This window comes from Pteropus vampyrus, unplaced genomic scaffold, assembly GCF_000151845.1.
Source record: "Pteropus vampyrus isolate Shadow unplaced genomic scaffold, Pvam_2.0 Scaffold51, whole genome shotgun sequence".
Taxonomy (NCBI): Eukaryota; Metazoa; Chordata; class Mammalia; order Chiroptera; family Pteropodidae; genus Pteropus; species Pteropus vampyrus.
Genome location: NW_011888832.1, coordinates 1,058,641 through 1,069,880, shown reverse-complemented (window position 1 = coordinate 1,069,880; position 11,240 = coordinate 1,058,641). Strand labels below are relative to the sequence as shown.

Here is an 11,240-nt window from a genome sequence, read left to right as displayed (position 1 = left end):
TTTAACCCTTCACCCCTTCTCCCAACCCCCTCCTCTCTGGCTGTCACCAGATTGTCCTCTGTATTTGTGGGTCTGTTTTCTGTTAGTTTGTTCCTTTTGTTTCGTAGACTCTGCATATAAATGAAATCATATGGTATTTATCTTTCTCTGTCTGACTTATTTCGCTCAGCCTAATAACCTCTAGGTCCATCCATGCCATTGCAAATGACAGTTTCATTTTTTATGACCGAGTAATATTCCACTGCACGTATGAACCATAACTGCTTTATCCAATCATCTGCTGATGGACATCTAGGCTGCTTCCACCTCCTGGTTATAATGAGCCATGCCTTCTTTTTAAACCGAATCTCAAAAACATGCAGCTACCTCCGCCCCACCTCCTAACACAGGGGGAATGGCTCTCCGCTGCCCTGGCTCCCACCCCGCCCTCCACCTCAGTCTGCTCTTTCGGTGAATTCTGTTTGTTTTGCGCCACTGATCTCCCCACTCTAGTGATGACTCCTATTCACGCACCAAGCATGCTTTAGAATGTGCTTCAGAAAGACTCGTGAGTGCTCAGAAGAGAAGGCAGGGTCTCGAAGAAGTTCACAGAACAGCAGCTGAACGTGAAAGCGACCCTGTCCATCAGCTCCCACCCGCTCTTCAATCCGCCACAACCTACTGTTCAACTCCTCAGGCCACAGAAACTGCCGCTTCTCCTCCAGCTCATCAGCCACCTTCCTCTGCCAAGTCCAACACGCGTTCCTCCGACCTCGCCTTCTGAGACTTTCTACACGCATGACTCGCTACCTTCTCCTGGTTCTTTCCTTTTCAATCACCATTATGGCTCCTCTCTCTCCGCCAAGCCCTCTTCTCTTTGAGAGCTACATTCTTGTCCTAGAAAATCCAGTCCCCTGCTTTGCATATCACCCAATGACTTAAAACTCCCCAACGTGCAGCTCCAGACTGACCTCTTCGCCGAGGTCCAGCACCACCTGCCTGACGCCTCTACAGGTGTCTCCCAGCCACCCGGCTTCCCAGCCAAACGCGGTGCCGAGTCCGCGTCTCCAGGCCCGTTTCTCCCCCCCGCTTGCCTCTCTCAGTACATGGTGCTCGCACCCACGGCGGCTCCACTAAAGGCCAACATGTCAGCTCTGGCTCCTGCACTTCGCTCGGCCCCCGCTTCCCCACATCTGAATCAGAACACTGGCAAGTCCCGTCGGTCCATCTCCCAAGACACCTGAAGCCTGCCACTGCTTTCCATCTTTACTACACACGCCCCGGTCCAAGCCGCCATTTCCTTTTGCCTGAACTACTGCGACGGCCTCCTAACTGGTCTCGCTGCCTCCATTTTTGCCCCTCGATAATTTGTTCTCCTCTCAAAAGCAAACTCATTCCTGTCAGTCCCTGGGGTGGGGGACCCCTGATTGGTCTTCTAACACTTTCATGATAAAATCTAAACCGTACTATGGCCTACATATCCCCGCACGACCTGGCTCTACAATCTCAATTCATGTCACAATCTTGGTCCCCGACTTGCTGGGCTCCAGCCGCCATGATCTGTTTCCAGAATTTTCTCACTTCATGGCCTTTGTACCTGTTTCCACTGCTTCCTTCCCGCAATGTGCCTCCTTCTCTTCCTTCGTGTCTCGGTTTAAGTATCCCCTCGGAGAGAACTTCCCTGAGTATCTCCTCTAAGACAGTCTTTGCTCACCCCCATATCACCCGCCTCACTGCCTTCAGAGCACTCATCGCCATCAGCAATGACCTCATCTGTTTGTGTTTAGAATCAGTCTCCCCAACTAGAATTTACACATCTTGAGAACAGGGCACATGTCTACCTTGTTCACATGGCAGGTGCAGTGTAATTTGTAATCTGTAGAGGCGTCATGCAGGTGGTTCTGGACCTCGGTAAAGAGGTCAGTCTGGAGCTGCATAGTAGCTGTCACGGCAACAGGCCTCCAGTACAACTTTGCTGAATAAATGCACTAAGGTTAATGGACGAATGAACAAATGACCAATGACCTTTGGAAATCCTGGCCAGGATCATCCAGGTCAGCCAAAGGCTCCATTCAAGCAGGACTAAGTTTATTATCACAATGAACACTAAATTTCAACAATGGTAAAACATGTTTCTCCAACACTGTAAAATAAAAATGCACACCATAAGACGAAGCTTAAGAAAAATACTTCAAAGAATCTTGAAGTAATTTAATAATATCCTTAAACCGACAGCATGCCTCAATATCTCAAAATACACATATTTATTTATTTGGGGACAGGAGGGGTCAGGGGTCAAAAACACACAATCGGTAGTCTAACACAAGTTTGATAAAAAGGCACGTCATTCACTCCAGTCAACAATTTCCCCGATATATTTGGCTAAAATCAAGGAGAGTCAAGATTGGCCTAGATCACAACCAAGTGAACCTAGCAGTGCTCAGGAAAGGTTAGATTATCTGCCACACCAGTAAAACAAAAGCTGGTTTTCAAACCAGTTTCAAATTTAAAATACAGGACTTTAAATGATCCCAGTGAATAAATAAAATGCCCCCCAGGACCCTGCCATTCCACCAAAGTGGAGTAGGACCAACAGGGTCGTGCACACCGCACACACCTTTCCGTTTTGCCTTCCCCGCTGGTTACTGACCCTCCTGAAGCAGTCAGCGAGCCTTACCATTGCATTAAGCTGGGAGTTGCTTGCCTGCGTGATGCCCAGAATGTTGGTGGTGTGCATCACTTCAACTGAAAAACTCGGCAGCCAACTTGCAATCCGGGACCCTAAAACAAACGAGAACCCAGCACAAGTTTTAGAGGCCTCTTTCCCCACGTCCTCTACGGTAGAGCTGGCCACTCAACGATGCCGGCTGGTATTCACTGAGGGTTTACTTTATGCCAGGCCTTTTGGACCAAGGGTTTCATGTGGATTAGCTCACTTAATCCACATTAAAAGCCTATATAGTTCCATCTAGTATTAATTCTCATTTTGTTCCTCTCAGAGATTTGACTCTAGCCCCCTTGGTCTTTGGTCCCCAAGGCACTCAGAAGTTAGGTAACAGGCCCGAGATCACATAATTTCATTATGATGCCAGGACATGAAGGCAGATAGTGAGGTTCCAGAACATGAGCATTCGGCTTTCCTGCTTTCCAGTGGCCCTAGCCGCACACAGCTTCCGTTCTCTCTCTCGGCCCAGGGTGTAAGGAAGCTTTTCACGGCTCTAAAGCTGCTACAGCAGATGAGTTTTTGCCCCATTTTCACACTGCGCTTAAACACTACTCATCTGCAGATATTATTTTCGTGAAGTATTTTCTCCTTAATAAAACGATGTAAAGGCCTTGGTTGTTTGAATCAAAATTTGTCTCAAAGAGTTCTAGGACACAGGCCTGTGGACTACGGGCAGCCGGACTCTGCTGCTTCTGCTATTTCCCTAGGAGAAAGGGATCCTAAGATGTAGGCCGCCCGAGTATCGGCTGTAAAACAACTTAGTATCAAGCCGCACATTTCGGGGTCATTTTTTTTTCCTTCACAAAAAATGATGAGACGTGAAATATAAAAACAAGTTAAACGGCTGTCTCGAAGGTCCTGCCCCATAAAATGTGCTTGTTAAAAAAATAATACACTTATTGCATGTACTTACTAGGGAGAAAGAAAGTTGACTTTTCTCTTTTGACCAAGTTTTTAGTAATAATTCATAAAATAACAGATTGTAGAGACAGGACCCATGTCCAAGATCTGCTAGTATACTTCAGAAGTCTCATCCGGTAGAGGTCTTAGTTAACAGCCACCCAAGCAGCCCCCTCTCAGCCCCCCCAGCAGCCCCAGCCCAGCCAGCTGAGCGGCCTGCATCGTATCTTCTGGGAGACCTGGCTCTGCCCCCGCTGGTCCTTTCTGTCAGGACTTTTGACACCGTGCCACCACTCCCGCCACACTCCACCCCTGGGAACTCAAACCGGAGATGGGAACAGCACTCCTCCTAACAGAATGCCAAGGATACCTGTTTTACAGCAAGAAAAATGAGCTCCTAGACTTCAGTCGTGCCGGAACTGACGAAATTCAACAGCAGCTCAACGTATATGAATTAAGGAAGATCAATCAGCTCCTGACATGGTGCCCATGGCCTTAGGATTTTTAAATGTGGTTTTTATTCCAACTGCTCTCACCAATGCTGGGAGGCAGGATATTCATATTTATGGGCATAAAAGTAGGGTTCCGACTCTGATTTTGCTTCTGACACTCACTGGAAAGGCTGTGCAATGACTCTTCATTATAAATGCTTAAGTACTACACCAATGCAATAAAAATGATTACCAACAGTTAACTATTAAACTGATCAAGTGTGCGCCTTTCAAGCATGGTTGATTCCATTTCACCACCTCCTTCTCCCTGCCCCTGGCTCCATCCATGTTCACACAGAATCTAGCAAAATGCCTGGTACAGAATCACCTCTCAGTGCTATCGATACCCACTCAACACTTTCAACTAAAACTGAAATATGACATTGAACTGGCCTCGTGGGGCGAATTATATTTAAACAGCATGCCCTTAGGGTAGAGAGCCCCTTTGGTACGGGTTTAGAGGCTGAAAGCAACTAACCATCGAAGTGGAAGAAGTGATTGTGCTGGTTCAAGCGCGGTCTGCCTTCAGCTGCGGCCACAGGAACCAGATTCTCGTCCAAGTTCTCTCCTGGATGGTCTTCCCTGACGCGATTATTGTCAGCGATATTAAGAGACATTCTGCATGTTGGACAGGAGGTGTCTTGTTCCAGCCAGGAACGAAGACAGGAGCTACCAAAAAAAATTGACCGTAGCATATTTTGTGAGAATCCACCAGAAGTACTCTGAATGTACCAAATGTGTTGTAATTTCGTTTTCTATTTACCACTAGTGAGATTTAAATACTGGGAGACATTTGTTGACATTACCTCTTTGCCCTACTTCACTCTGATATAATTTCTAGTATGTTCTGAGCATTAGAATAATTTCCAGTATGTTTTGAGCATTAATTTGTTAACACATGCAGTCATCTCCCATGCTCCTGGTCATGACCCTTCCTCACTATGACTTTATCGTGTGGCTCACCATCTTCCTTTCCAACTCTGACTACCTGAAAAGCCACGTGGCCGAATCATCCAAAAGTGCTGGCCTGTCATGGCTTTGAATCCTCTACTCCAATGGCCTGTCCTCCTCTCAGTCTATTTTAGCTACCAACTAACACTATCATAGCGCCGGCCTTCTGTTCAAAATTCTGACGAGCCCCACGCCCAGTCTGAGGCAGTGTCCCCTCTCCTCTGCTAGGATTAGTCTTGAGTCCAGTTACAGAAAGCATCCACATGCCCCAGACAGAACACCAGTCCCACGTGGCCCTGCCCGAATCTCCTACTTGTGAAAAAGATGTCCACAGGGCAGTTTCCTTGCAGCCTGCATGGAGTCCCAGCAGATGGCACAGTCGTCGTTGTTGACAGCCAGCTCCTCTGGAGTTGCAACTGCAAACCTGTTAAAATCAAAACGCACCCGGCAGGAATCAGTTCCAAAACACACACTGAGCAGCACCTTATAGACTTCGCCTTTTTAACAGCAGTTACAGAAGAATTCAGTACAAAAGAACTCAGTAAAAAATTTCCAACCCTTAAAACAGTACATCTGCTTTCTCTTCATAGCACATTGAAGAACAAGTAAGGAACTTAAACACAGAAACTAACTGTCTTAACAATGACTCCCTGTTAGTGACAATTTGAGGGAACATTTCTGGGCAAATCAGAGGAGTTGAGACCCCCAGAGAACCAAACGGTCCCCTTGGACACAAAAATGACATCCATTAATCTCATGCTTTTAGGCTTGATTTAGCCTCAGGTGGGCAAGTGAGTGCCTCCTTCAATGAGGTTGAATGTGAGTGTGTGAGTGTGTGAGTGTGTGAGTATGTGAGTGTGTGAGTGTGTGAGTGTGTGTGTGTGTGTGTGTGTGTGTATGTGTGTAAACATGCATGCATAAGGAATAAGTGGAACCCACTTTCATAAAATAAAGAGGGCATATGTCCAAGGAAGCTTCCATTTAATAATGATGATGATTAAAATAATGGCGTGATGAGAAGCACCTAATATTTACTGAGCACATACTACACAGCCAGTACTAGGACGTTTGAAGCACACTACATACATCCCTCCGCCGAATCCTCCCAACAGTCCCAGGAAGGAGGTTCTACTGCCCTCCTGAGAGATGACGTGACTGGACCATGAGAAGTTACATGAATTACCCGAACACACAGCAACCAAGTGGGAGTTCGTGCCCAGGCAAACTGGCTCCAGAACCTGTACTCTTCATCATTCTGCTACCGGTTTACAAAAGCTAGTTCTTATACAGTCCAGACCCGACAGTATTAAACATCTAAACTGAGTACACCTGGGCTACGTCGACCTGCGCTCACTCACCTTGCTTCCATGTTCCCAACGACACGCAAGTAGTTCTTGTGCCGGCGGATTCGACGCTGGACCTCGTGAAACAGGTAGCGCAGCTGCATGAAGATGACCAAGCTGGCCATGGACAACCAGATGTTGCCAAATAACTTAACGAGAGGGAAAGAGAATAAAATACACAGTAAAAATGCACTTGAACTCACTGGTGCTGACGGTGAAGTGGGAACAGAAGCTCTTAACTGCCAGTGAAGGGGAACTGGCATGATCTTCCAGAAGCAAATGCATATTTATCTCACTACCCTAAACAACGTCCATGCTCTCTGGCCTCATCTCTCCCTCACCAGCGACCTTTCCTGAGGAACTAATTGGAAATCTGAAAGCTTCATGCAAAAAGATGTCCACGCACACAATTATATATTAAAAAAAAAAAAACAAACAAACAAAACAGAAAATGAACAAAATGCCCAGTAGAAATAGGTTGTAAACTCATGTACACAATACTGTATAGTCTTTAATTATATTTATTATAAAATATAATTACATATTAATATATTTTATGTATAACATTTTTGAAGATTAATTACACGGGAAAGAATACTTCCCGTGGAAAAAAGCAGGCTAAAAATACCTTAAGAAAAATGATATGTGATAAAAAATTATGTACAGCTGTGATTTTGCAAACAACTGAATACAATCTAAACACCCCATTATGGGGGTTGGTTAATTACATCATCATACATGATGGAATTATCTTGAGTGCATTAAAATGGTTTAGAAGAATTATTATTAGCATAAGAAAATTTCGTAATTAGCTAAAAAAAGCCTAAACTATATGTCCAAAATATGATCTCCATTTATGAATGTATGTATTTGAAAATACAAAGAAGCAGTGAATACAACAAAATGTTAACAGTGATCTCTAGGATTTTGGTGGAGGAACTTTTTTCCTTATTTTTTTAACAACAGCTATACATAGTTTTTGTAAGTATATTTTCAAAGTTACTTGCAAAAGTAAACTTGGAAATGTGTTGTGTCTAACCCAGTACTTTCTAAATGCTACTTTAATAGGCTTATAATTTAAATAAACTGCCCATCAAATATGTTCTCAACATTATTAGATCACTGGAGTGCTAACCAATGAGAAGCTGTTCGACACTATCATTTTGTGCACACCGAAATAAAATGTAGACAATGAAGGAGGAGGAATTAAATAAACATGAAGACTTTGTTTTTAATCGCAAAGATAGAAAATTTATGAATCCATGAAGTAGCCAACACTGCAAGAATCCCCATCACCACCTACAAAGTAACTAAGTGCTAAATATTAGAAGCCACAGAAGCTATGGGGAGAGGGATCCCCTCGACTTCACGCTGAAAGAATTATCTATTCCCTTGGCCGGCAGAGTTAACTAAGTCACCTAGGAGATTCAGCAAACTCCTCCTGAGCTGGGCACCAACCAAAGTGGTTCCAGGACACTGCTTTATGTCCAGTGGCAAAAGGGGGAGGGGCGCAGCTGCATTCATTTTTTTATGGTCTTGAAGTGGTTCATCCATAGATGTTTCATTTGTTAATGTACTGACCAGGGTTCCTGATTCTGAAAAACTTCACTCCTTCTGCGGAAACTTACCAACATGTGAATATGATGCATGAGGTCCAGGGATAAGAGAGTGAGCTCCATGACAAAGTCTGTGTAATAGACGTATGTTCCCTTTCCTTCCCATGTCCCTTCATGGTTGAGGTCCCAAAGATGTATTACATATCTGTAGTGGATAGAGAAAAATCATCTTAATAATTTAATGTTACAAGTGAATTTGGTTTAAACCTGATATAGGATAGTCACATTTTTATATATTTTATACATGTTATATCTTAAAATCAACTGAATGAGTAAACCTCAGTCACCTCCCTCCAAATGTCTACTCACCGTAAAATCACGTGAGCAGTCCTCACTGTCACAAGAAGAGACTGTAAAAAAAAAAAAGAGAGATTTTTTTCTTTGTAATAAAGCTTAGGATTCCTCAGGCCAAAGTTACTTTTACAGAATGATAAAAGGCAAATATTTTTCAGTTCGATTAAAAAGCAGGTTGTTCAAGGGGTGTGGGGTGTAGGGGAATTAGATGAAGGTGGCCCAAAGGTGCAAACTTCCAGCTGTAAGATAGGAATGTCTTGTACAGCCTGGTGACTAGAGTTGACACAGCTAGATGGTATATATGAACACTGCTAAGAGAGTGGACCCTAAAGTTCTCATCATTTTACTCTTTTCCGTAACAATAAGAGATGATGGATGCTAATGAAACCTATCATGGTTATCACTTTGCAGCATACGTCTATCAAGTCATTATGCTGCAGCTCACCTGAAACTTATACAGTGCCGTATGTCAATTACATCTCAATAAAACCAAAAGAGAAAGAAGGCAAGTTGTTCAAGTTAACCAACCATTTTATTTCAAATGCTTCAACTTTAAATAAACTGCCCATCAAATATGTTCTCAACTGTCCATGGAATATTTTCATGATCTAAAAACTCAACTTTTATTAAGTCCTTTTCTATTAATAGGTTACAATTATACCTGTCCATCTCCTAGGGAGGCCACCTACAATCTGGAGGGTCATTCTAGTAGTGTGACGATCACGTCTATTTTATCCAGCACTCAGTCACCATAACTGATTACCCAAGAGAGTTTTCTGTAATACTTGGTGACCCTATACACAAAGTGTGGTTTAGATACCATTATCCTAGATATGAGTCCTGCTCTCCGCGCAACGCTGTATGTGCCCTCTCTGCCCACAAAGAAGAAAAGAGAATGAAGGAGCTCAAAAACAAACTAAGGCCCTCATGGTATTTTACATTATGGAAATTGACATATTTTAAAATTTTTATTTTATTAGTTTCAAGTATACAGTACATTGGTTAGATTTTTATACAGTTTGTAAATGACCCCCCTGATCCCTCTTTCTCTCTGGCCCTCCACCCAGCCATCACAGTGCTGCTGACTGCATTCCCTGTGCCGTGCTCCCCACCCCCTTGACCTTCTATCAACTACTAATCTGTACTTCTATAACCCTTCATCCACCCCTTTCTCCCAGCCCCCCAACCCCCTCCCCTCTGGCCGTCACCGGATTGTCCTCCATATTTGTGTTTTTGATTAGTTCGGTTTTTCTGTCCCTTAGATTCCACATGTAAGTGAAATCATTCGATATTTATCTTTCTCTGACTTATTTCACTCAGCATAATAACCTCTAGGTCCATCCACATTGTTGCAAAGGGTAGAATTTCATTCTTTTAATGGCTGAGTAAAATGCCATAATACATATGAATCGTAACTTCTTTACGCAATCGTCTGTTGATGGGCATTTAAGATGCTTCCATATCTTTGCTACTGTAAATTGCACTGCCATGAACACAGGGGTACATAGATCTTTACGAATTGTTTTGGTTTTCTTTGTATAAATACCCAGAAGTACAACTGCTGGGTCAAAAGGTAGATCCATTTTTAATTTTTTGAGAAACCTCTAGACTGTTTTCCATAGTGGCTGTACCAATTTGCAATCCCACTAATAGTGTATGAGAGTTCCCTTTTTATAGAAATTGGTATTAAAAACATTTTCCTCTTAGTCTCCCAGAATAGAACTGTTAAAATTACTTATATTTGAGATTAGGAAACTCCCAGTTATAAATAGAAAATATTTTATCATACGTAGAAAAGAAACACTATGAATATAAAAATGTAATTTAGCTCAAAACATCAAATCTATAACTTGATAAATAATCAAGAATAAATAGCAATGAACTAAAAAAAAGACATGTCCTACAGTATGACTCGATAGGTATACCTTGTTCAAAGGTTGGCCTAATATCAATTAAAAGTTAGAGAAGCAAAAAAGGAAAACAGTATCATTCAAATGGTGATTTATAATAAAATATATCTAAAACAAATAATTAACAGAAGTCAGTTTGAACGAAGTTTTAAATGGCTTTTTTTCAAGAAGATATAGAGTTGTATACTTTTCACATACAGAAAGTATTCAACTGGGACTGCAAATGTTTTTATTAAGTACTTAAATATTCCTTTTCTAATTTTACTTACACTATTATACTCTGAAATAAACGCTATTAAGCAAAATAAATTTTAACCCTATTGTAACAAATTGTTAATAGTTCAAACTTAGTGTTTCTATTAGCTAAGTAGCTTCGATATATCTACTATTTCTTTTTTTTTATTAATAATAGCAATTATGGGCAAGATTAAATTATTTTGTCTTTGGCCTGAGGCAAAAAAAGCAAATATAGTCACCGAAAATAAGGACACAAAGAAAATTTGACTTCTAATGAATAAAAACTGGTATTTTCAGAAAGGTTTACAAGTAAATTTTAAAATATACATGAGCATCAAATTATTCTTTCAAAATAATATGGTTTACGTATTATTCTAGAAAATCTTAATTCCTGTCATATCTAAAAAACCAATTACAGAGTACTTTTTATTAATCATCACCAATCACGGCTCATATCTTAAGAGGAATATACTTCCTACTTGGGAGTCACTGAACTTGGCTTGTGCCACTTGCCACTTTGGAACTGTAAGTCCCTTCACCCTCTATGCCTGCTTCCCAGTTCAGGAACAGGAATAGTAAAATGAGTCCATATATGTAAAAATGAGTCAATATAGGTAAGGTATTCCAAACAATTCCTAGCATACGGTAAGCACTATTTCTTTAAATGATGACAAAAGAATCACTTTTACTTAGGCTATAGCAAGGATTATATGAAATAACACACATAAAAGCATTCAGTACCAGTGCCCAACACAAAACAAAGGACATAATAAATGCTTGTTAAAAAAAAAAAA

The 11,240-nt window shown here is 41.8% G+C and overlaps 1 protein-coding gene across 1 annotated transcript in view; it reads right to left on the bottom strand.

Moving 5' to 3' along the window:
* The window catches only part of AMFR (autocrine motility factor receptor), a 25,965-nt gene that overhangs the window by 7,255 nt on the left and 7,470 nt on the right, over nt 1-11,240 (bottom strand). Inside the window, exons 4-9 of the mRNA XM_011360175.2 lie at nt 8,315-8,355; nt 8,018-8,150; nt 6,405-6,538; nt 5,360-5,470; nt 4,574-4,764; nt 2,657-2,760 (exon numbers count right to left, since the gene is read on the bottom strand). Of these exons, the coding sequence (XP_011358477.1) occupies nt 2,657-2,760; nt 4,574-4,764; nt 5,360-5,470; nt 6,405-6,538; nt 8,018-8,150; nt 8,315-8,355 (714 nt within the window). The remainder of the gene's footprint in view (nt 1-2,656; nt 2,761-4,573; nt 4,765-5,359; nt 5,471-6,404; nt 6,539-8,017; nt 8,151-8,314; nt 8,356-11,240) is intronic.